The 21,996-nt window shown below is 39.2% G+C and overlaps 2 protein-coding genes across 2 annotated transcripts; both read left to right on the top strand.

The window, feature by feature from the left end:
* The first annotated feature begins 413 nt into the window (after window positions 1–413).
* Window positions 414–6,564, top strand: vps33a (VPS33A core subunit of CORVET and HOPS complexes). Its single transcript, XM_056377511.1, has 13 exons — window positions 414–568; window positions 885–950; window positions 1,114–1,241; window positions 1,332–1,518; window positions 1,782–1,898; window positions 2,063–2,237; window positions 2,786–2,979; window positions 3,695–3,821; window positions 4,108–4,175; window positions 4,465–4,602; window positions 4,810–4,947; window positions 5,047–5,215; window positions 5,885–6,564. The coding sequence occupies exons 1-13, from the start codon at window positions 467–469 to the stop codon at window positions 6,076–6,078; spliced, it is 1,803 nt and encodes a 600-aa protein (XP_056233486.1). The 5' UTR covers window positions 414–466; the 3' UTR covers window positions 6,079–6,564.
* A 3,800-nt stretch (window positions 6,565–10,364) lies between these two features.
* ppp2r2aa (protein phosphatase 2, regulatory subunit B, alpha a) lies at window positions 10,365–21,322 on the top strand. Its single transcript, XM_056376889.1, has 10 exons — window positions 10,365–10,783; window positions 11,171–11,248; window positions 13,050–13,147; window positions 13,327–13,492; window positions 13,659–13,771; window positions 14,341–14,518; window positions 15,508–15,672; window positions 16,358–16,527; window positions 16,740–16,831; window positions 17,164–21,322. The coding sequence occupies exons 1-10, from the start codon at window positions 10,777–10,779 to the stop codon at window positions 17,441–17,443; spliced, it is 1,347 nt and encodes a 448-aa protein (XP_056232864.1). The 5' UTR covers window positions 10,365–10,776; the 3' UTR covers window positions 17,444–21,322.
* The last annotated feature ends 674 nt before the right edge of the window (window positions 21,323–21,996 follow it).

Genomic DNA, 21,996 nt, shown 5'->3' with positions numbered 1-21,996 from the left:
GGAGGCAAGAGGATTCACCCTTCGCACTTCCGTGTTCGTGTCCCTCAAAAGACTCAAAATGGGAAAAGGTACTCACGGTGTGGCTTGAGGTCTACGCAGTATGTTTAAGACATTTCAACCTACCACTGGTCGCAGTAATTTGAGACTCAGACTTTCCTTATAACTACTTTTAGAGAAATTGTTAGCGAGCGCCGACTACGCATGCGTGAAACGAATTAGGCACGTACAGGATCCTGTTAGCTAGCTGTGACTGTTGTTTATAATAATTGTAGACTGTTGTAAGATAGGGCAGACTAACGGACACAAAGGTTACATAGACTGGAGAAATTTACTAAAGCAGTTTTGTATTTTACAGTCTTCGGGCTGGGTTATGGTGTGAACTTTCCCAATATTGTATCTTCTTTGGTCACGTGATTGAACTGTACAGCTGCAGTCACCTGATTAGTTCTGTCGCTAACAAGGAAAAATGGCTGCCCACCTATCGTACGGAAGAGTCAATTTAAACATTTTGAGAGAAGCAGCAAGAAAAGAGCTTCGAGAGTTTTTGGACAAATGTGCGGGAAGCAAGGTAATGAACACACCAACATGTAAAACATGGCTGAAACAGCGACAGTTAAGTTAGTCTCCTTAGCCTCAACGTCAACATTATCGTGCAGTTTCAATGGGGTGGACATAATCCATAATGTTATAGGTTATTTGAAGAGACAGTTATGTCTTGAGTGTAAGTATAGTTTAATAACACTAACCCTAACACTATACCTACAGGGTTATCTGTCTGTGAGTTGTAGTTTTTCTTTTAGTGAGGCTGCATATCAATTTATTATGGTAATCACTGCCATTTGCAATTGTCATTGCTCATAACTGTGTGTCCCGTTGCTCTTTAGGCCATTGTCTGGGATGAATATCTGACTGGGCCTTTTGGACTGATAGCTCAGTACTCTCTATTAAAGGTAAGTGCTTCTCTTGTTGCGTTGTAACATAACCCAACAGAAAAGGCCCAGATAAAGTGTCAGGTGAAGGCACAGTAATGCACCATATGTTTAATATAGCTTAGGCTTTTGTTAATTGTAGATGCCAAACAACTGTTGTATGTTTGTCACTGTGTTTTTTTAGGAACATGAAGTGGAAAAGATGTTCACCCTCAAGAGTGGCAGGCTCCCCTCTGCTGATGTCAAAAATATCATCTTCTTTGTCCGTCCCAGACTAGAGCTTATGGACATCATTGCTGAGAATGTATTTAGGTCTGTATGTGTCTCTTTAAAAAAATAACGAGTCACTTTGTAAAGCTGTTTACTGTATTTTAATATTTCTCCTGGATTGTGCACCTTTAGTGAGGATAAGCTGCATTCGTCACGAGACTTCCACATTTTGTTTGTGCCACGGCGGAGCATGCTGTGTGAACAGCGGCTGAAGGAGCAGGGTGTGCTGGGTTCGTTCATCAACATTGATGAGTATATCCTGGACCTGATTCCCTATGATGGTGACCTGCTCTCCATGGAATATGAAAGTGCTTTTAGGGTGTGTTCAACTTGTACATACCAGACATACACTAACCACTCAGCTGCTCTACAAATGAAGTGTTTACAATATGTGTTGTCATGAAGTGAAGATTAGATTTCAAATCAAGAAAGTCAAGCAGTATTTTACCATAATAACATATTGACAAAATGATTATTGTGGGTCAAATTTGTAAGATCTCTTTAAAGAAATACTCTGAATACTTTATTTGTTGCTGTGGTGTATTTCTCACGTTCATAACATGTCTTTACTCCCTCATTCAGGAGTGCTACCTAGAAAATGACCAAACAAGCCTTTACCACACAGCCAAAGGCCTCATGACCTTACAGGCGCTGTATGGCACCATTCCACAGATATATGGGAAGGGAGAATGTGCTCGGGTGAGTATGGTGCGAGCTGGAATCATTTTCTATAAAAGGTGAAGTAAAAAAAGTGAAGTGAAGTATTGCTCTGTATTGAAACTCATAATTGCAGATGGACAGGTTCTCAGCAGCAGCCATATGAATGAATTTGTTTGAGAAAGAAATTCTCTGCTTGTTCTCAGCATGTTGCCAACATGATGCTGAGGATGAAGAGGGAGTTTGCCGGCAGTCAGAATCAGATCCTGCCCGTGTTCGATACTCTCCTCCTCCTGGACCGTAACGTTGACCTGCTCACCCCTCTGGCCACACAGCTCACCTACGAGGGTCTCATTGACGAGATCTATGGAATCACTAATGGTCAGAATAAACCTTTTTGGCTTCTGCTGAATGGTCAAGTACTAAGTTATATTTATATGATCTGATGGCTGCATTTTTTTTTTTTTTTTTTTTTTTTAAATCATTTGTTAAAATTTTGCTTTATTGAGAATTTGGGGCAAAAAAAGGTGTTGAAATTGGCTGCATTGTACTTGAACAGAAAATATTCAATTACAAATGTAATGTATTAAATATACTTATAGGCATGTATATGTAGTCAATTTTTCCCAATATTTTACCAATTGATCATATGATAATCTTAATGTGAAGATTAATTTCTTCATACTGATTATTTTCGTTGACCGTTACAGACTATTTGTGCTTTGTTGAAGGGTTTGGCTGCAGCCATTTCATGTGGTGGCAGCCAAGAGTATTTTAAACACATATTATATATTATCCTAAGCCATGAGTTTGCTCAGGTATAATATGACAAAAGAACAATTAACTTCTCTTCTAGATAATTGATTTTTAGCCGGCTCCTTTTCTTTTTTTCTTAATCAGCACTTTTTTTTCTCCCTTCTGCCTCACAGGTTATGTCAAGTTGCCCCCTGAGAAGTTTGCGCAGAAAAAGCAAGGTGAAGCAAGTAAAGATTTGCCCACAGAGCCCAAGAAGTTACAGCTCAACTCAGCAGAGGAACTGTATGCAGAAATCAGGGACAAAAATTTTAATGCTGTCGGAGCAGCGCTCAGCAAGAAGGCCAAAATTATTTCTGCTGCCTTTGAGGTTAGTCTTGCTTCAACTCTGCCTGTCCCAGTGTATTTACCTGCTGTAATATGATTATAATGTAATCTTTCCTTCATCACATGAATGTTAAAAAAAGAAAATTAGTTAAAATGCCTGGCACTTCCCTGGAGCTACAATAGATCACTTTCAGACATTCTAGCTGATCTGATTTTAATCTGGCTGGCATTTTACAGCAAAGGTCATAACAGAAATCTATCAGGTAAAGGAGGCGATGACAATCACCTAGAGATAAGATGAAGCACTAATTGTTGAAGCAGATGCCTAACCAAGACAAACATATTACCATTCTCTTATCAGCTCAGAACTCAGACACACTGATTCTGACCCCGGGAAGCAGTGAGCATGAGCAGGATGCTCCAGGGAAAGAGACTTTCCATTAGAAAGGTTTTCAGGAACATCATTGATTGTGTGTGTATTGTCATTGTTTAGTCTGAAGGGAATTCGTGTAGATAGACACCAAACTAAAATAGTTTATTGTGTGTTTGGTGGGAGTTTATAGAAAAAACTGAAGATGGGTAAAACTGTTTTGCCTGTTGTGCCCACACCTGTTTCATTTTACTGATGAGCTATGTGATTGACTTTTTGTGATAATTAAATTGGGTTCATCATTTTGAATGCTTTTTTTTCTTTTAGCTGCTCTATCAAATTTATTAGCAGTTCAGCAAGTAAAGGTTTTTTTTGTCTTGTGTTGCAGGAACGCCATAATGCCAAAACAGTGGGAGAAATAAAGCAGTTTGTGTCTCAGTTGCCTCATATGCAGGCAGCACGAAGCTCACTGGCTAACCATACCTCTATAGCAGAGCTGATCAAGGACATCACCAGTGCGTAATATCCCCTGACTTACCTCATCAAATCTGACACCATCTTTTTCATTTAATTTTGCATAGATTCTTGCATATTTAATATTTACAAAATAAAATGTGTGATTTGTAAAAACCCATCTCTGAAAAAAGAAACCATTGTCCACCAATGTTCTAAAGTCTTGGTTGTTTATATTAATGTCATTTATCATTTTCTATTGCCCAGTTGTATTTGTCTTTCCTTTCACCGTTTTATGTTTTAACTATCAAATACTTTTGATGATAAAATTAAACTCTCCCATTTCAGCATCTGAGGCCTTCTTTGATAATCTAACAGTGGAGCAGGAGTTTATGACTGGAGTCGACACAGACAAGGTATTAATCTGTTTATCATTCACCATTCCACCTAAGCTAATGTGTCATGCAGTTTGTTCTAACATTATTATTATTATTACATAGATATACCATGTTTCATAATGATTTCACTAAGGTTAACCTCATTTTCAAAACATGTCTAATTGAGGAAGTCTTTAAAATGGAAAAATATGAGAAATGTTGTATGGTATTTGTTTTTCAGCTTCTGGTTCAGTCTTTGGTTTGAATTTAGACAAATTGGTTTGTACTTTTATCTATAATTCCACTACAATGTTATTTGATTATCCAGGTGAACACGTATATAGAGGACAGCATTGCCCAAAAGGATCCACTGATCAAGATTCTGCGTCTGGTGTGTATGCAGTCAGTCTGCAACAACGGCCTTAAGCAGAAAGTGTTTGACTTCTACAAGAGGGAGATTCTACAGGTAGAGTCAAAGACATAAGATTTGTTTTTGGTGGTGATGTCTTGTCTGTGCTCATACATTCCTACTGGATCAACAGAGAAGAATCATGGGGAACTGCAGTTTGGTGTGGTCTTTTTTTTTTTTAACTTAGTTGTATTAAAAGATGAATTGAAACTGGTAGGTGACAGATATTTTTTAATAATGCTTTTTTTTTGTTTTTTTGTGTAGACCTACGGTTATGAACACATACTAACACTGAACAACCTAGAGAAGGCGGGTCTTCTGAAGGCACAGACAAGCTCAAGGAATAACTACCCCACTATTAGGAAAACCCTTAAACTGTGGATGGAGGATGCCAATGAACAGGTACGACATTTATGAAGAAAAGAAAGAAACCTGACAATTGAACACATGCATGTTTGAAGGTTTGAAGAGGACTTTAACTGTTTTTCTTTTTACCCTCAGAACCCCAACGACATCTCCTACGTGTACAGTGGCTACGCTCCTCTAAGCATCCGACTGACACAGGTACTGGCCAGGCCCGGGTGGCGTAGCATCGAAGAGGTGCTGAAGATGCTTCCAGGCCCACACTTTGAGGAGAGACAACAGCTGCCCGCTGGGCTTCATAAGAAACGTAAGGACCATTACAAACTAGGTCTGCTGTTTGCCCTGCTGCTCACTGACAAGAATAAAAGTAAACAGCCTCCTGCCTGGTACGTGTAGATAAGACACAGGCTTTGTTTTCGTTGAGTCAAATGTAGAACAGCAGCAGATTGATGGCACAAAGCTGACGATACCACAGAACCACTGTCCGTGTTTGTTTGTCTGGTGAAGAGAAGGCTAGATAAAAACATGCGCTCGATTTGACAGTGACCACCAGTGCTTTCCCTCAGTTTCTCTCCCTCTTCTCATATTGGCAGTATTAGGTGTTACACTGATGTGAATAATGAATTTAATTATACACTCAATTTGAAATGTGCTAATTAGAACTGTGAGTTTGGGCATTAGACAGTTGACTTGTTTCCACATGCCTGCCTTAAACTGGATTGGAAAAGGTGATAATAGAGGACTCTAATCTAGGGGGAGGCTGACGGCTAAATTAGTGTTTTCACATTTCAAAAAATGGTGCTTAAGCAGAGGGAACTTGGCCCTCTCCACATTCAGCTGTATTTTGTTAAAGGTAGTGAGGGCTGGTTTACCACGTCAGAAATAAAGGAAAATCTTTGTCATGCTCATCATTTCCCTTTTATTTAGCTTTTACATTGTGTTTGAGTGACATGTGTCTCCTGTTACTGTCATACAGGCCAGCAGGGGGAGAATCGGACAACGCTAGTGTTCTTCCTCGGTGGTGTGACGTATGCAGAAATAGCCGCTCTTCGTTTCCTCTCTCAAATGGAAGACAGCGGGATGGAGTACATTATAGCCACCACAAAACTCATAAACGGTACAACTTGGATCAAATCCCTCATGGACCGACCTGAATCTCAGACCCCCTAAGTCACCTGCATGTACACCTGGCCACATCAAACACCCCATCCATCAGAAAACCACAGCTGCTGTTTTTATGTCCCTATCAGTGAACTGCAGGTGTTTCATTGATGTCTCTGCTGGATAAACAGCAACAGGCTCTTTAAAGGTGCCCTGTGGAGTTTTTTTGTGAACAAAGTTATGTTTTCATTCTGTTACTAACTAAAACACACTGTGTGTATCTCTGAGGCCCTGCAAATATGTTGAATGCATTTTCTTCTTCATTGCATTTGCAAACCTTTTTTTTTTTTTTATATTTTATATTGTGCATTGTTACACTCATGTTTGTCACTCGCCTTTATAGATGGTTTACTGCACTTCTTCGTATGTTGGCACCACCACCTGTCGATCAGTGGAATAGTGTGAAACCAGCAGCAGGAATGTGATTTGTGTTGTGGTCTCATGCATGTTCATGATACAAACAAAATACTGACCCACTTGTAAAATCATTCCTCCATAGTGTTCATAAACTCCATAGAGTACCTGTTTTAAATTTTTTTTTTCTAGTCCCTAATTTGCAGCCAGACAAAATATAACATAAAGCTGGTTTAATTCTACTGTTTATGTACATCCCTTTGTCCTCTATAAAACTACTGTATATATGTATGTATGATTAAAATATTTTGAATGTGTAAGATGATTAAAGCTGCACTTTGATTTCCACTTTTGAGGGCTTTTCTTGGCAGATTTCTGTGTGGCTTTTGCTCGGATGAAAATGGGTAAATAAAGTCATAACTAACTGAAATTAGTCTTGTGTTACTTGGTCTTGTGGGAGGCCATTTTGACTATTGTTTTCTGGATAATTTTAGGAAAGACAAGCCGATCGTGATCGCTGAGAGCAGATGAAAGGCAGGGATGGGAGTGTATCCGTCAGCAGTGCTCCAGCTCTCTGAAGGAGCAATTAGCACAGTAACAGGCCTCCCGATCAGCCGATAATGGCCCTGTGCTGTCTGGAGAGCTCAGCCCATGATTTGACAGTGCAGGACACTGATTGAATTAGGAGGCCATTTGCTCCGTGTTCCGGTAGAGGATAACTGTGCTGCATGAGGGTGTTTGATCTCTCTCTCAGTCAATACCGTCTCCGTGCCTTACACTATGAACATAGGGAGACCTGCTGACAGCACTCAGATATTTTGGTGAACTCTGCTCGGGTAAATCTATGTTAATTTCCTCCATTTTGATTGGCTAAAATTAAATCTGTTAATATTGCGTGATGGCCATAATTTTACAGGACCATTTCTTTGTTTGAGGAGCAGGTGCACTGAAGACTTAAACTCCCATTAGATCGTTCCCAGGAGATTCAGATGCTTGTGATCAGTTATTGCTTTTGGCTCCTCCTCTGCCATAAGAGCTTGAGACGCTCAAGGCAGCACACACCAACTTGGACTTCAGGACAGGAAGCACAGGAGCCCACATTCTGATCAGCTCCTGTCTTGCACCAACAACACCAAGGTATGACTGGTTTTGATTTAAAATTGATGCATGTTAGAATTTTGTGAATTTAGTTCAAGTCTGGCAAACCTTTACCAGGACAAGATATTAATACATTTTTAATCAAGACAACTCATTACATTATGCTTACATTTCTTATTCAATTACTAATAACTACTTTGAAGAAAACATAGATGAACGTATTCAGTGTTACTCAGCAAGTTGCATACTCTACAGCTTCATCATGTCTCCCTGAGAATATCTGAAAACGGTTTAAAACATCATGAAAGGTAAATGCTGAAGATGTTCAACAGTTTACATTGTCTCTGGCTGTACACAAACAAAGTGGATCAGCACTTACTGTAATTTACAGATAAATTATTAACAGTGGTCTTGTGACAATGCAGCCTCTTCAGCTCCTACAGGGCTAGGGACAAATCAATGTGCACCTCCAACACAAATAAACACATTTCATAATACATAAAGTGCTAAAAATAATCTATTTTCTACTTAAGTAAGCATGGGAACAAAGACCATACATAAGATGTCATTTATCCCAACTGCATTTTCAGAAAATTTTGAGCTTTTTTGTCTTCATTTATGATTATTTAATGTAATTAATTAGATTATTCACACCGCCTGTGTTGTTGTAAACTTTCAGATAGGCCACCTTGGTGGACATTAAAGTTGTTAATTATTTTGTTGTGTTTTATTCTGAAATCTGACAAAAATGTGTGTTTGCAGAATGGGTCGAGGTGAGAATATGGGACACCTGACTCAAGCTGGTCGCAGGCAGAAGATGCAGCAGGAGCCTCTGGATGTGGAGCCTTTGTTAATCCGCTTCCTCCGGACATTCAAGGAAATCCTTAAATTTGTCCTCTTCAGCTACACCGTGCTGTTTGGTGCTCTGCTCCTTGCCAGATGGACCACATATTTTATGGTGGGAAAGTAAAAAGAAAGCGACTGTTAAAGAATGAGCCCGTTCTCGAGAGCTCATTAATGAAGTCAGACCTTCTTGGGATTTGTGGACTATGCAGTTCCTATAAATTGTTAATGTCTCCATGCGCAGCTGGAGTGGTCATGTTTGTTTCGCTCTGTGATTCACACTCTGCATTAGAGCTCATAGCTTTTGCCCAGTTTTTCTTTTTTTTTCTTTTTTTTTACTAATCTAAACAGGGTGTTTCAGGCATATAGAGCAACTCCACAGTGAGTGTTTGTTGACAATGTGTTTAATTGTGCAATCTAGAAACTGTGATATCTGCTGGGCTGCAAGGTTACCAGAATGAAGCTATAAAACATGTTTGTATGGTTGTGTAGCATACAAAAGCCGTATTGTGTATCTTCAAAGCTGTTTTTTCCCCCCTTGGAAGCACATATAAAGTTTGGCAAAATGTTTGTGAAAATAAGACACATCAGTGGTAATGTCACTGGGGATTATTTCTCTGTTATGGTTCTAGTTTCTGCCAAATGCATTGGTGAAACAAAGCTGTTCTTCTGCATGGATATCTGGGAGAGTGGACACCTGCCCCATGGGCCCTAGGCTTCCAGAGGGCCAGAAGGCTCCAGGTTTAAAGTATGGACATTAATTTGTAATAGTTTGGTTAATTGCAAATTTGGTTGGCAATACTGTATATAGCACCAAAACATAATATGAACTGAAATTATTTGGGCCTTAAGGAAACACCTGTAGGAAGTCCTCTCTTCAAATTCTAGTTTTAAGGTCTTTATTGTTTCAATTTATATTGTGCTTATAAGGTGCATATTTCTAAATAAATCAAAACAGTCAAATTACCAAAAACTTGGGTATCCCTGTGGCTTAGGAGCTAGGATGCTGACCATGAGCTGCATTGTCCTGGTTCAAGTCTGGCTTTGGCCCTCCTTACATCTCTCTCTTATTCATTTCCTGTCATCCCTTTGTTGGCACTAGGTTATAATAGCACCACGCAAAAAAAACAAACAAACAAACAAACAAAAATAATCCTACCAAAACTAAATGATACACATACAATAGACAGACGGTGACAGGGATGTCAGTGGGCATTATTCATGAAAGACATTTCGACATGTGACAGCAAAGAAAGCACAGGTATGCTATAAACAATAAAATAAATGACTCCTGATCATTTAGCTGCTTCATTACTTGCATGTGGCCTCACACATCACACCGTCATGACTTACTGGGAAACAAGAATATAATAGAGCCATTGTTATTGTAATTACTACCACCTGTGCTTTTGCTACTATAGCAGGTGTGAAGTATGTCTGCTGTGAAAAAGGCCTATAGGTGCTCAACTACACTTTGCCTTGGGGCTTGTTCAAGGGTAAATCTGGGCCTGGTGCTTGGTCTCCACTTAGTTTCTCATTCTTGACATATATGTACTAACAAAACTGGTGTCTGGCTTGTGTGTTATCTTGTTCTTATCTCATGTTGTTGAAATCCGGATGTGTTACAGCTGACAGAGACATGCCTGCATTAAATGCACAGCAAACATAAAATGTGTTTGTAACTCCCCCCCAAAAAATAACCCACCATAATGTGGGTGATCATCATTTAAATCATAATTAATTAACTTAAATATAAAATAGGACTTATCTCAATTAAATCTACATTTGTAAATTAAAAGTCGTATCAAATCTAGTTTACAGTTTTATCGCTTCACTATTGCTGAATTCACCCTGCGTGCGTGGGTTAGTTTGATTTGATTCACTGAAACAATGCACACGGGCGGGGTTTAAGCTATTAAAGGGTTTTCTAAAATAAAGTCCCTTTAACTTTTCATCGAAAATGAAACGTGCTTTAAATCAATTACCCCAAGCGGTTTCCCAGGACAGGAAAGAACCACATCGGCGACGGTTCTTGAGATCTGCCAGGTTAAATTTTCATGGTGCCCCCGCACCGCTCTCTCAGTTTGAAGGCTGATGAACGCCGCCCGAGTTGCGCCATTTTGAAAGTGTAATGCTGGGAGAGGCAGAGGCGAGGGAAATCTCAAAGTAGAGTGCAAAGTCTAAAAGCTAGTACTGAGGATTGAAGTTTACTTTCTCTGGCTGAAAACTGTTTCATACTGTCAATATCAACCGGGCCCAGGACTTGTGCGGTCTTCGGACTCAACAGCAGCAGTCTCCGCTTCATTCCTCCACTGCTCCTTGGTCAGAACCACCCAGCCGACCCGGGTCAGCACTGCTCCAGCCCAGGGCCCGAGCCCGCTGCAGAGATATACTCTGTTTGAGTCGCTCACCATGGCAGGTAAAACTAGAGAGCCAAGACTGTGAGAGTGTCTCAGGTTTAATTATTATTCCGCAGTATGTGTCCTGTCCTGCACAGATGATGGGTTTGTCTCTCCTGTTGTGGTCAACCAGCGCAGGCTAACTAGCAAGCTAGGATACTTCCAAGATGCTAGATGTGTGTGTCACTGACAGTCTGAAAGTGAGCGTTTTCCACAGCAAACATGCTAAAAGTATTTCCGGTGATAGGGAATTGTCTACACCAGTAACTATATTCGATAAGTATGAAGTTACTTGTGGCCTTGCTCTCATGACTATAAATATTCTTAGCTTAGTTAGCACCAGGCTAACGCGTGCAAAGTTGTCTTTGATGGTGGTGTTTTAAAAGTTGGGGTTGTGTTTTGTCCAGGGGCCGGTGGTGGGAACAGTGATGTGCAGTGGTGCTTCTCCCAGGTCAAAGGAGCGATAGATGATGATGTCGCAGAAGGTAAGTCCATGTGGTTGTCACTGAACAGTTGCTAAAATGTACTTTCTGCTTGGCATCCTGTGCTTGCTAGTTTTGAGGTTAGCTTTAATGCCAGTGCTACACTTTCTGTTTGAAATATTTATACATATGAAAACTTGTATGACTGATTGCCATGATCAGTCTGGCTGCACTGAGGTAAAAGGGCTACTGGTCGGGCACATACTTGCTTTATGGTCCAGTAGGCCTGTTACAGACTGGTAAAACTGGCTCATGGCTGACATTCATCTATTTTTGGCACAATTGCTGCAAAAATATAAACAGTCACTACTTTTATAATTCCCTAGTGTGCATTTGTCCAGTGTGTGTTATGTAATGCTTGCATGCATGGGAGTGAAATGCATACTAGAACTGAATAGTTGCAGGTTTTTACCCCCGTAGTACAAGGAGATTTCATAAACTAAAGTAGGAAGTTAGTCAAGCAATACGTTTATTTGGTTGAGCAATCAGTGTGCTTAGGTTCCACTTCAAATGTGTTTCACACAGTCCATTAATGACCTGCTTCAAAGGTCTGATCGGCACTGCCACTGTTTTACCATGCAGGTGGTCCTATATTTTATATTTTATTTATACTTTTACTGCAAACCCATTACAATAGAAGTGCTCAAACCCTCACAGGTTTCTTTGGTTTGGTTTCCCCAGATAATCCACATTCATCGTTTAACTATTTTCTAACAAATAATAGTTCCCAATTAAAACTACTAATGACGATGTGATCTATTGATTATTCTGACTAACTGGAACATAGTGTCTGGAAAGACGATTTTCTGTTTTCAACTATCTGCATAGTTAGATACCACACAGATCATGTAATCTGTGTTTTGGATGAGTGGATTCTTGCAGTACTGAAGGGCATTTTAACACAGTACATGGGGATAATAAATGCCAATAAAGTGCAAAAAATGTCACATTACATACACTATAGTTTTTATTACCATATGCACAGAAAGACCAGTGGCAAACTCCCCTTTTCCCATTGTCCAATTAGTAAATTCACAAGTGCCCTTAAGACCTATGTTTACAGTACATGATGGACTTGTTTGTGTGTAGAGGGCTACACAGCTGTTTACAGTAAGCTTTGCCTGAGAACAAGTACAAATAAGAGCCTCTCCTTGTGTCAAAAATACATATCAGTGCATAGCCTGAAAACATAACACTACATTAGTGTAGTAGTTTTATTTAAACCCCTTCTCCTTCACTCTGCCCTTTTAGTTTTATATGAGAGTCTGTATGGAGTCAGGTCGTGTCAGGCTCTTTGTGTGCTGTGTTAAGAGAGGAACAACACCATAGTCTATATTAAGGATTGCACTAGCTCAGAATAGTCCAAGCCAGTAAACAGGGATTGATTGTTATATTGTAGGATTTGATGAGAATGCTTGTCTTTGAGAAGTGCTGAATAGCCGAGAATGGCAAGTTGTTTGTTTTCCCCTCCTAGACTTTAAGTTCAAGTTAAAGTTCATGTACATCACTGCTCTGTTGTGTTTTCACAATGTATGACATGGTTTGCACACTTTCCAGGTGGGTAAAGCGGCATCAAATGTACAATATCTTTAACGCTGCTGGAAGAATTTTGTGCATCATTGGAAGGATATGTTGTTCAACCAGAAAAGCCTTGCAAACCGGTGCAAAATATTTTGATGTTGAACACATCTCAGGTTTACACAACAGTTTCCTCACTACAGTTCCAATTTAAAGACAAAAAAAATGGCACTAAGTTTAACAAAAGAAAAAAGATTATATTCTAAATACACTACCTTATTGACAGCTGACATCATATCTACGGTTGAATTCAACCACTCTGGGGAGCTACTAGCCACCGGGGACAAGGGGGGTCGTGTTGTCATCTTTCAGCAGGAGCCAGAGGTAAGTTTTGGCGACTCATATGAATAAACTAAATCTGTATAAACAGATCATTGACTTTTTTTTACATTGGATAAATTCCTATAACTTGGTCACACAGGCTGCTGGTTTTACTGAATTCAGAATTTAAGATGAAAATAACCATTTGAAATTTATAAAAACTTCTCTCTGTTATTATTTAGAGTAAGAATCAGCCACAGTGCCGAGGAGAGTACAATGTTTACAGCACCTTCCAGAGCCACGAGCCTGAGTTTGACTACCTGAAAAGCCTTGAGATCGAGGAGAAGATCAACAAGATTCGATGGTTGCCTCAGAAAAATGCAGCACAGTTCCTTTTGTCTACAAATGGTCAGTAAAACTACTAGATTTTAAACTGATTCACTGCAGTAAGAATTAATTGGTGATGTTAAATTATTTTTCCTTTCCATCTGCCCTATGGAGACATCATTTGGCCACAAGTAATCTAAATTTAAAGAGTTTCTTGTGTAACTGAGGAAGATTTTCTCATTGCCAGACAAAACCATAAAGCTGTGGAAAATTAGTGAGCGCGACAAGAGACCAGAGGGCTACAATTTGAAGGAAGAAGATGGACGATACAGAGATCCTAATACTGTCACGACACTACGGGTGTGTATAAATTGCTTTATCTCTGTACCATTAATGTTGGATGTGAAAATTAAAACCCAGAAAGCCCAGTCATTACGGCACTGTCTGTGAGTAGTCAGTTGTTTTTGATTCATGCAGACATTCATCAATCATACTTACATGTCTCACAAACAAAAAGCACAGTAACTAATAACGTTAATAATCCATTGCTGTAGTTATTGCAGTGCAATCATTAATGTTATTAGTCACACCTGTGTTTGAGAAGTCTAAAAGTGTGCTCTGAAAAAGGTCTATTCAGCTTTCACTTTTTTCTCCCTAGTCATGTGCACCCTTCTGTTTGAGAAACACTGATCTATATTTATTGAATAGTTTCCAAATATAGACTCAGTTTAACAGACTTGCCAGTTAAAATGAGGCCAGACCTTTGTTTTAACTGCTTTTTTCTGTTTGTCAGTATCAGCGAACCTCAATCATCAAAATGCAATTTGTAAAATAGAGGATGATATGATGACCACACAATCTTACCTACAAATGAAGTGATGCTAAAACCCTCTCCTCTCCTCTCCTCTCCTCTCCTCTCCTCTCCTCAGGTACCAGTTTTCAGGCCCATGGACTTGATGGTGGAAGCCAGCCCTAGGCGAGTGTTTGCAAATGCTCACACCTACCACATCAACTCCATCTCAGTCAACAGTGACTGTGAGACCTACCTGTCTGCAGATGACCTGCGCATTAACCTCTGGCATCTGGAGATCACTGATCGCAGCTTTAGTATCCTTCTGTTCTGTAATTCTACGCAGCCATCATCTTTATAGGTCTTGACGTAATTCTTCTGTTGTTTGTGTACAGTTTTATCAAGAAACAAAGACAAACTTGTGATACATTTTTAAGTGACCACAAGTTTGTTTCTTTCTGTGTAGGTACTGTGTGAAATAATGAATGTTATGTCCTGGTTAGTTTGTTTTTTTTCTTCTAAGGTAGTTCTGACTCACTCTGAGATCATGATACCCTGCATGCATCCTGTTCACCTCCCACCACACATCACACTGGATACATTCAGACCGTACATCATTCAGTCCCTGTGGCAAAACTGAAACCCACTGCTTATTAGGACTCCATTGTTTTAATCCATGTTAGTGAATTAATCAATCCATTTTGTTATATAAGCCGTGCAAACTATGATTCTGTGGCTCTTTGCTGGTGTATTAAAAAATGTTAGACACTGTGTTTTAAAGTAAATTAATCATGGGGTAAAAAATTAATTGGTGTGCATTGGTGTCTGCCACAATGTCATATCTGATGCTACCACTAGATTCCCCCAAAGTGGAGATTTTTCAACTTTTACATATAGTTGCTCCAACATGGTCTGAATGTTGAAAAGTTAAATGTATGTTATATTTGACCCCAGAGTAGTTCTAGTGTAAAGAAATGTTTTATTCCTGCATTGAGCTGACCACATGACTTTCTGTTGCTATTTCTTGTCTTAATTTTCCAAGGGAGCAAAATGAATTGAGTCCCAGTCAAATGCTACTTGCCATTGTAAGTGCATTCACAAAATAAGGCAGTGTTGATGTTGACACCTCACTAGTTCAGAGCAGCTATAATAGATGGCTTTCTGAATGCATGGTCGAAGAGGAGAGTGTTTTCTTTTTTTTTTTTTTTTAGACTGGAAAATTTTTCCATTACACTATTTTAGAATATTTCTATTTAAGTCATGGTAATGTCTGTTTAGTCCCCTGACCTTAACCTCACTTCTTCAGATATTGTTGACATTAAGCCAGCCAATATGGAGGAGTTGACGGAGGTGATCACAGCAGCGGAGTTTCACCCCAACCAATGCAACACTTTTGTCTACAGCAGCAGCAAGGGCAGCATCCGCATGTGTGACATGAGGGCATCAGCACTGTGCGACAAGCACGCCAAAAGTAAGCTGGTTTCATCTGTGCTGTGTGCCTGCAGGGGAACTGATGAATTCTGATGAGTATCTGTGTTATGCCAAAGGAAACTGGATGATAGACAATGAAGGTGGTAAATGTCAGTGTGCTTGCTTTAGTAGATAGACATTGCTTTAATAAGTATGAAGAGCCTAACAATCTCTGATTGACCAGCTCACATTGTGAGCCCAGTCTTTCCGGAAAGGGCTATGAGAATAGTATCTTTTTAAACTGACATGCATGTTGACGAGGATGGCGTTCAAATCTTTAAAGCCTTTCTAACAGCAGAGTTTGTAGCATCTGCCAAGAAATCTGCTTTAATGAAGCCTGCAGTTTCCTGAGAAGAAGTCTTGACTAGTGAAGCGCCTGTATGAGCGGGCAAGGGTCAGAGCTCCAAAACTGTTTCTTCTCTCTGTTAGATTTTCCAATTTTAGAGAAAGCATGCTTGTAAAAACATCATGTGCATAATACTCTTTGCCAAAAATACGGGACTGAGAGCGCAGACAGATTTTAATATGTTGCTGCATCAAATTATAAACGGCTATATAAAAAAAAAAAAAGAAAAGAAGACTGTCATTGCACTTAATAGCAGTCAGGGAATACTAATGGCATGCATCCATTTCCTTTTTTTTTTTTTTTTTTTTTTTTTTTTTTTTTTTTTTTTTTTTTTTTTAAGTGTTTGAAGAGCCAGAGGATCCAAACAATCGTTCTTTCTTTTCTGAAATCATCTCATCCATCTCTGATGTGAAGTTCAGCCACAGTGGACGCTACATGATGACCCGCGACTACCTGTCCGTCAAAATCTGGGATCTCAACATGGAGACCCGACCAGTAGAGACATATCAGGTCTGTAACTGTTGCCATGCTGAGACAAAAATACATTACATCAGTTTGGTTTTTTTTCCTGCAGATTTTAAGTTGTTCTACTGTTTCTCCACAAGAGGGGGGTGTTTACTGCAATCATTATCAAAATGTCCAAGTCTCTTGTAATGTTGTTTTCATTTTTGCACAACTGCCGATCGTCGCTACAACACCTGTTCTTCACTTTGTTTTAACAGGTGCATGAATATCTCAGGAGTAAGTTGTGTTCACTTTATGAGAATGATTGCATCTTCGACAAGTTTGAGTGCTGTTGGAATGGGAACGACAGGTGAGAACCTATTTTTATTTATTTACTTATTTCAATGCCGTCATCTTTGGATAATCTTGTGTTTGCAATTCCCCACACATTCAACATGCATGACATGTAAAAATGTCTTGGGCTGACTCTTATTTGACGCAGCTGAACCCTGCAACATTGGCCTTATCATTTAGAGTAGTTATCTGTCCAGTGCAGAGTATAAGGCCACACACAATTTGGTTTGGGTGGCAGAAGGGTATTCTGGACATGTTCTGAGTATACACTTATGGCTTTTTGAATAGTTTTCCTTCATTGTTATAATCTGGTTTACTATCTCTCACTCATAACTTGTCTCTCTGCAGTGTTGTGATGACTGGTTCCTACAACAACTTCTTCAGGATGTTTGACAGAGGCTACCGGCAGGACGTAACCCTAGAGGCATCGCGGGAGAACAGCAAACCACGATCGGTCCTAAAACCTCGCAAAGTAAGCACAGGTGGGAAGCGCAAGAAGGACGAGATCAGTGTAGACAGTCTTGACTTTAACAAGAAGATCCTCCACACTGCCTGGCATCCTCTGGACAACATCATCGCTGTGGCCACCACCAACAATCTGTACATATTCCAGGAAAAACTCAACTAGCATTTGTTGAACCCAGATCCCAGTTTTCTGCTTGAGCCCCACTGCTCTGATACACACATAACAAACAATATTTGTCTGTCTTTGGCTAAACCCCCGAGTCTTGATATGATCTGCTCTTGGTGAATTAAGTATTGAATGTGACAAGACTTACTCTGTCAACAACAAACGGCATCATTAACACAGTACATCCAAGCAGGCCATCACAAACACATTTTCCATGTGTACAACAACTGTAGACATGCAGGGTTTGTAGATCTGAGACCAGACTTTATGACTTAGTGTCATTGGTTTCCTCCATTAGAATCACTCCATTCACCAAGTTACTGTTTGCAACTCCACTACATCCCAAACCAAAGGGAAAATGAGTTAAATGCACATATTTGGCTATTTCATTTTCTTTATTCTTTTGTGCCATCGTGACATGTATGTCATAGCTACCAATTGTTGATCATTTTTTGTAGCTGCCATGTTTTATTAGTATAAATAGGAAATTCTTAATACGGTTTATACGTGTTTCCGTCACCATGTTCCTTTTCATACTGGCCTGAAACACTGCTAATACAAGCTGTCAACACTCCATATTTGCCCCAAGTATTTGTCAAGTTGCCAAGTTCACTCACCATTTCTTTCCAGATATACAGTATGGTTATGCTGTTAAAGGACTATTCTAGTGTTTTATTATGTTTTAGCTCATTCTCTACAAATAGTGTATAACTTACATTACTGCTAACCTTTTTCCACAGTCTACAGTAAGAAAGTCAGCATTCTTGAACCTGACTTGAGTTGTATTCCATCACAGTGAGCTTCTTGCTGTCTTTAAGTAAAATTAATTATGTTTTAACACAGTCGCAAGTAAGAAAACTCAGTGTGTGTTCGAGCATACTGAAACATCTGATAATAAATGTAAGTCGTCTAAAATCAGCCTTTTTAATGCAGGATATAATGAAATTTGCAAGAACATTCATGTTTCTAAACATCTGTCCTCTGGATTAGAGCTTCTGACACAATAGCAGCTTGTAATGTGCTCGAGCGTCCTGAACATATCGGAATCAGGTTTTCAAAACAATCCCTGGTTCTCAGATGCATTACTAAAAACTTGCCTAAAATGTTCATTGGGATGGATTACTTATCTCAAGCTCAAGCCTGTAAGTTGATTTTCATAGTGCACTGAAATGGCTACATTTAGGAAAATTGTCGGCAGTGATGTGTAATTGATTTCTAGTTAATGGGCTAAAACATAAAAGAAAACAAAATCGTCCTTTAACATGGACACAAGAATGACTTGCGCACACTTCTGTCAGGTATTGTGGTTTTGGGAGTTAAGTGGGGGCCAATTATGCCAAAGTAACCAGTCCTATACACTCTAAAGATAGATTAATTTAAAGCTGTCTTGCAGACAAGGTGTCACCGGTCAGACCGGGCACCCGTGCACATGTGTGGACCACCATATAAAGCTCAGGACAAAAGCTTATATACGTGGAAGGGCACGATGGCGTGCTGTGGCCTAATTCTCTTGCGGTTTGTGGCACCAACATTGAGTGCTGCTGTCAGCTTCCCCACAAAGCGCATTGTGTTGTTCTAGATTGATTAATCGCTTTACCCTCTGGATCTTGTTTCTGTTTGTAGATTTTTTTTGTTTTTTGTTTTTTTAATGATGTTTTGTACCGTACCTGATAAGAGAAGAATAATCACTATAGCTGATTTATTTTTGTATAAATTAAGGCAATAGGATTACAGTCTGATCACTGTAGTTTCTTTAGCTGTCTATCTCAGACTGATTGTAGATTGAAGGTCGCTTGAAGGTCAGGTAACCTTTTTGTAATATGACTATTTTGTTCATTCTGGTAAGAATTTGTTTGAAAGCTAGAGACTTTTTGTGACATCAAGGAAGTGTGTCGTTTCTGACGTGGGATGTCCAAAGAAAAGTATTTTCAGGTGTCAGTACCTCTGTAGTCATAAGCACTATAACAGTTTATTTTTTTAATTTGGCTTACTGTAACTGATGTTTATGTAGAACTTATTTGGACACTTCAGAGTTAGATTCTGAGCTAATTTGGATCTTAATGTTCTGTTTCTGTGCCATGGTTTGTTTATGAATCATTGAGCTCCTGTGAAAGAATAGGTCCTTGAAGGCCTAAATGGGAAAGGCATTTTAATCAACATGTGATGTTAAAACTGTAAAATCAAGTTCTCTCTAAAGTTAGTCAAGTCAATTGACTAGGCAGAGTTACTGATTTTGAATTATTGTATGAAATGTCTTCTCTCTCCTGTGATGCAGGGGTAGCTCTCCTATACACACTTGTTTATCTGAAAAGGAGAATTTGTGAAGCACTTGGTTTGAAGATGATTGTTGTATGGAAGCCGTCATTAATGACTGTACTGAACATGGAAAACGTTTAACTCTGCTGTTTCTCTGCTACACTATGCTTTGGTCCCATGTTGCCACTTCTCTTTGGAGAAAACTGGTTGATTATAGCTCAGTTTCCACTATATTACAATTGTTCTGGTGACAGATTAAGCCATTGAATCGGGGCATGAAGCCTGTTGGTTCATTGAACCACATTTTATGTGTGACTGCTACCATAGAGAACTGATTTCCAAATCACTAGGATGCCACAAAAATAATTACCATCTCCTCCATTTGTGGTGTTGAGTCTCTCGCTCTCTCACTCTCTCTCTTTCTCAGGGCTCTGGGTGATGTCCTCTACTATTAAGACACTTTGTTAATCTGTTTTTTTTTTTGTTTTTTTTTCGCACCCTTTTTGAAAAACAACTTTTCTTATTGTCTAATGCAAGATTGTGTGAGGGTTGTTCAAGTTCTTTGCCTCAAGTCACATATGTATAAAGTCCCACTCCACAGTCAAGGAGGATTCAGTCAGTTAGCCACTGAGTTAGCAACCCATATAGAAGGAGAGTTGTCCATTCAAAATATGAGATCAGTGATCAGCTTTGACCTGTCATTCATTCAAAGAAACATTTACTCACTCATTCACTGTCAAGTATTAACTGTTCTAACAACCTGTTGGAAGTTGTGAAGAATTTTTGAAAATGCAAAAATCTACATAGAAATAATACCCAATCAGAATTGGCAAGTTTTCTTTTTGGAAAAATGTTGACTTTGGCTTTTACAAAATCCCATGTTTGCAGACACAGTAGAGACGGTCACCACAGACTGCGTGTCACCGATATTCATAAAATCAATAAACTAACCAATAATATTTTTCACTTTCCCCATATGTCTCCATAGCTATTGCTCAAGGCTATGGTGTAAACCACAAAGACGTTCAGAAGAACCCTCTTGCCTTTCTCAAAGCATTAAGAAGAAATAAGATAATCAAGTATGTTTCTTGAACTTTCTGGTATGCCAGACAGGAGACTGCTCAGGGGAATTTACTGCTGCTCTGTGATCAAAACCTTGTACCTTCAAGAAGGCAGCTTCTCAGGAAAATCTGCCTTACTGACAGGTAGATCATAGATTTTTTTTTTTTTTTTTTTTTTTTTTTTTTTTTTACATTCATGTTTCTATAATGGCTTTTGACATGAACCTTGGGTCAACTAAACTTGCTCTACATACAGTTTAAACGATCATGAAATCTCAAGGAAACTGTCTAATTTGGAGTTATGAGGTTTTTCCACTTGCAGCAGCATTATATACATGTCTAATGTATCACAGGAGTTAAAAACAAAATGCACTTTTATTTTTGTGAATTTCATTAATTTGTATGTTTTTGTTTATTTCTTTCAAGGGGCTCTTGAATAAAGATTGTAGGAGAGTTTTGGTGATCTGTTTAAATGGTTCATTGTACAGCTATGTTTGTCTTTGTCAAATGGAATAAAGTACAATTTAGATGAAAAGTAATAAAGAATTTCAAACCTGAATTCTGGATAAAATGAATGACCTGCTTTATTTGTGCATGGAAGATAATATGAGCTGTAAATGTGAACTGATTGCATAAATATGGGCTTTGTCAGGACTTGATTTTTGTTATTGCAGAGCCTACACACACTATTTTAGGCCTGTTTCATCACCAAGGCAGAGTCGCTGCTTTGTTTTTAAAAGGGCCAAATATTTCATATCTCTGCAGTGGTGTCGCACACTGCTGCTCTTGGTAAAATTAGTGTCTAACAATGCAAATCCCTTCTTACAACAAACCTGCTGATCATAATGATTTCTCCAAGATATTCAGATCTTGCAGGGAAGTAACACTGGTATGCATCCATTTGACCCTCAGCAAGTAATCATCCAACATAGTATATAGTTTTATGACAACAGTTTATACCTGCCCCCACCACCTCACCTGCCATGGGGTCAACAGGGAAGGGGCAGAACTTTGCTGAAGTGCTGTCTTCTTCTGTCCAACCTCTTTGAAATCACATGTTGTGCATATAACCCCCTGCCTGTCACTTTACATGATAGTGTGGAAACGCATCGCTTGACATTCATTTTCCAAAAACAAGCTGTGCATAATCCACAAGGACCTTTTTATGGACCTGAAGCAGGGGTGATGTATATTAGAGCCATCCTCTACAAATCTACAGCAAACACTGCTAAT

Source organism: Seriola aureovittata, chromosome 5, assembly GCF_021018895.1.
Source record: "Seriola aureovittata isolate HTS-2021-v1 ecotype China chromosome 5, ASM2101889v1, whole genome shotgun sequence".
NCBI lineage: Eukaryota > Metazoa > Chordata > Actinopteri > Carangiformes > Carangidae > Seriola > Seriola aureovittata.
Note: the sequence above shows the minus strand (reverse complement) of the source record. Positions and strands in the feature narration are given on the sequence as shown.